This window comes from Corvus brachyrhynchos, unplaced genomic scaffold (assembly GCF_000691975.1).
Source record: "Corvus brachyrhynchos isolate BGI_N302 unplaced genomic scaffold, ASM69197v1 scaffold61, whole genome shotgun sequence".
Lineage (NCBI taxonomy): Eukaryota > Metazoa > Chordata > Aves > Passeriformes > Corvidae > Corvus > Corvus brachyrhynchos.
Window position 1 is genome coordinate 8048412 of NW_008236478.1, and position 2199 is coordinate 8050610.

A 2199-nucleotide genomic window follows, 5' to 3' on the forward strand; every position below is an offset into this window, starting at 1 on the left:
AACGGGCTGCTGGCTGAGCCCCCCGCTGGCAAGGGGCATGGGCACTCTCGCAGCCCCCGGGCCACCTGGCGCAAGGAGCCCCCCAGGACAGCGCCTGACAGAGAGGCTGAAGTGCTGGGGAAGCCCCAGCGGGCACGGCCCCCTCTTGCCCCTCTCTTTGGGGGGCCAGGGGGTGAAGCGAGGGCTGGGGCAGCTACCAATGGCCCCGAAGATGCTGGCAAGGAGGAAGAGGAGGAGGAAGAGTATCATCTGCTCACCGTCACCCTCTCCAAGCTGAAGCACTCGCTGGGTGGGTAGTACATGGGTGCGTGGCACATGGGTGGGACCCCAGGGGTGGGGTGAGGACCCTTCTGGCACCAGCCTCAGTAGGATGGGTGGCACCTCCTTGGCAAGCAGTAAACCCCAGAGCATTCCTCCAAAATGAGAGCTGTCCCTGCCCTGGCCCCTCATCTCTGCAGGACCTACCAAATAGGGCAAGACAAAGGTGCAGCTACCCAGGGAAAGGTGGTGCCATGCTTGGGAGCAGGTGGAGGTCCCAGTCTACCCAGGTGTGATTGTCTTGTGGCTCCCTTGCAGGGATCAGCATCTCCGGTGGTATTGAGTCAAGGGCGCAGCCAGTGGTGAAGATTGAGAAGATCTTCCCTGGTGGAGCTGCTTTCCTCAGTGGCATCCTCAAGGTAGGGGGGGGTCCCAGCACATGCCAGGGGGTGGGCAGACACTCCCATCCCTTGGTGCCGCTGGGTTGCTGGCAGTCCCCCAGCACGCCAAAAGTAGCTGCACTTCACCCCGCGGCCTTCCCTTCTGGGACCCAGGCCGGGCAGGAGCTGGTGTCGGTGGACGGGGAGAGCCTGCAGAATGTCACGCACCAGAGGGCTGTGGACATCATCCGCCAGGCCTACCGCAACAAAGCCAAGGAGCCCATGGAGCTGGTGGTGCGGGTGCCTGGACCACCTCCAGAGTGATGCTGCACCCCCTATTTGAGGAGCCATGCTGTGTTCCAGAGGAGCCAGATGGCTCATTCCTGCACTGAGCTGTGGCTGGTCTCTGGGGCGCCGGAGGGTGTGAGAGCCAGACCTGCCCCAAGGGCACGGAGCAGCTGCCCACTGGAGGACCCAAGGGAGAGTAGCACTGGCAACACAGGGGAAGGAGAGTTGGTCCCTGACCCTGCTCTGGACATGCAGACAAAGTCATGAAAAAAACACAGCCAGGGGCTTGTTTTTAATCGCCGTTTCCGGGTGGTACACGGACGAGCCAGGCTCTGGGAACGAGACATGACTGAAATAAAGTACAAAAATTCCCCCCCTGGAGCCAGGGGTGACCAAGCCACAGCTGGGCACAGCCAGACTTTTCCTTTGGTTTGACCTCCCCGGGTGCCCAGCAGGGCCCCCCCACCTCTGCCCATCCCCAGGGGTGTCCCCAGGGTGTCCCCAGCTGGCACCTGCAGCACCACACCCCTCTCCCCTGGCAGGCTGGGCATCACAGAGGCACTAGCTTTTTTGGGGGGGAAACAGAGGGATGCTGGGGGCAAGGGCATGGGAAAGGCACTGAGGGCAAGCTGCCCCATGGCAGGGGTGAGGGGGCACAGACTGGTGGGGTGTGAGCTGGGAGGGGGTGATATGTTTTGGTAAGTCCTATAAAAATAGAGTTATTTAAAATGGCACAGAAACGAATTCCCTGACAAACACACGAAGGGGTGTGAGGGAGGCTGGCATGGGCAGGGACAGGGCACACACCAAGTGACTGCGTGACAGTGCCAGCAGGGATGAGAGGGAGGGGACAAGTCAGCCCTCCCCCTGCCCAAGGTGACCCTGGCTGAAGCCAGCGCTGCTAATCCCCCGGAGCTAAGAGGATCAGCAGAAACCAGTTCCGGGCGGCCCCAAGGCCAGGACTCAGCACCCACCTGACCCAATATCTCACGGGCACCCCTCCCTGTGGTGGGCACTGATACACCCTCGCCCCAAGACTTCAATGCTGGGGAGGGGGCAGCACCTGTGGTCTCCTCTGCCCCTTCACAGTGCCAGCAGTTTGCAGAGCTGGGGGAGAGCAGGGGCCCCCCACAGCCCCACAGCTCCCAAAATCACAGGGGCTGGAGGGCCCTTCAGCCCTCCAAGCCTGGGGCAAGGGCAGGCAGCATCTCAGATCTCGGTGGCTGTGATCTCCTCAAAGGGCGGGTCAGGTGGGTCACAGAGCTCAGGCAGG

The 2199-nt window shown here is 62.2% G+C and overlaps 1 protein-coding gene across 1 annotated transcript in view; it reads right to left on the minus strand.

Moving 5' to 3' along the window:
* Positions 1–1015: 1015 nt before the first annotated feature.
* The window catches only part of LZTS2 (leucine zipper tumor suppressor 2), a 4593-nt gene continuing 3409 nt past the window's right edge, over positions 1016–2199 (minus strand). Inside the window, exon 5 of the mRNA XM_017725878.1 lies at positions 1016–1103. Coding sequence (XP_017581367.1) covers positions 1016–1103 — 88 coding nt within the window. The remainder of the gene's footprint in view (positions 1104–2199) is intronic.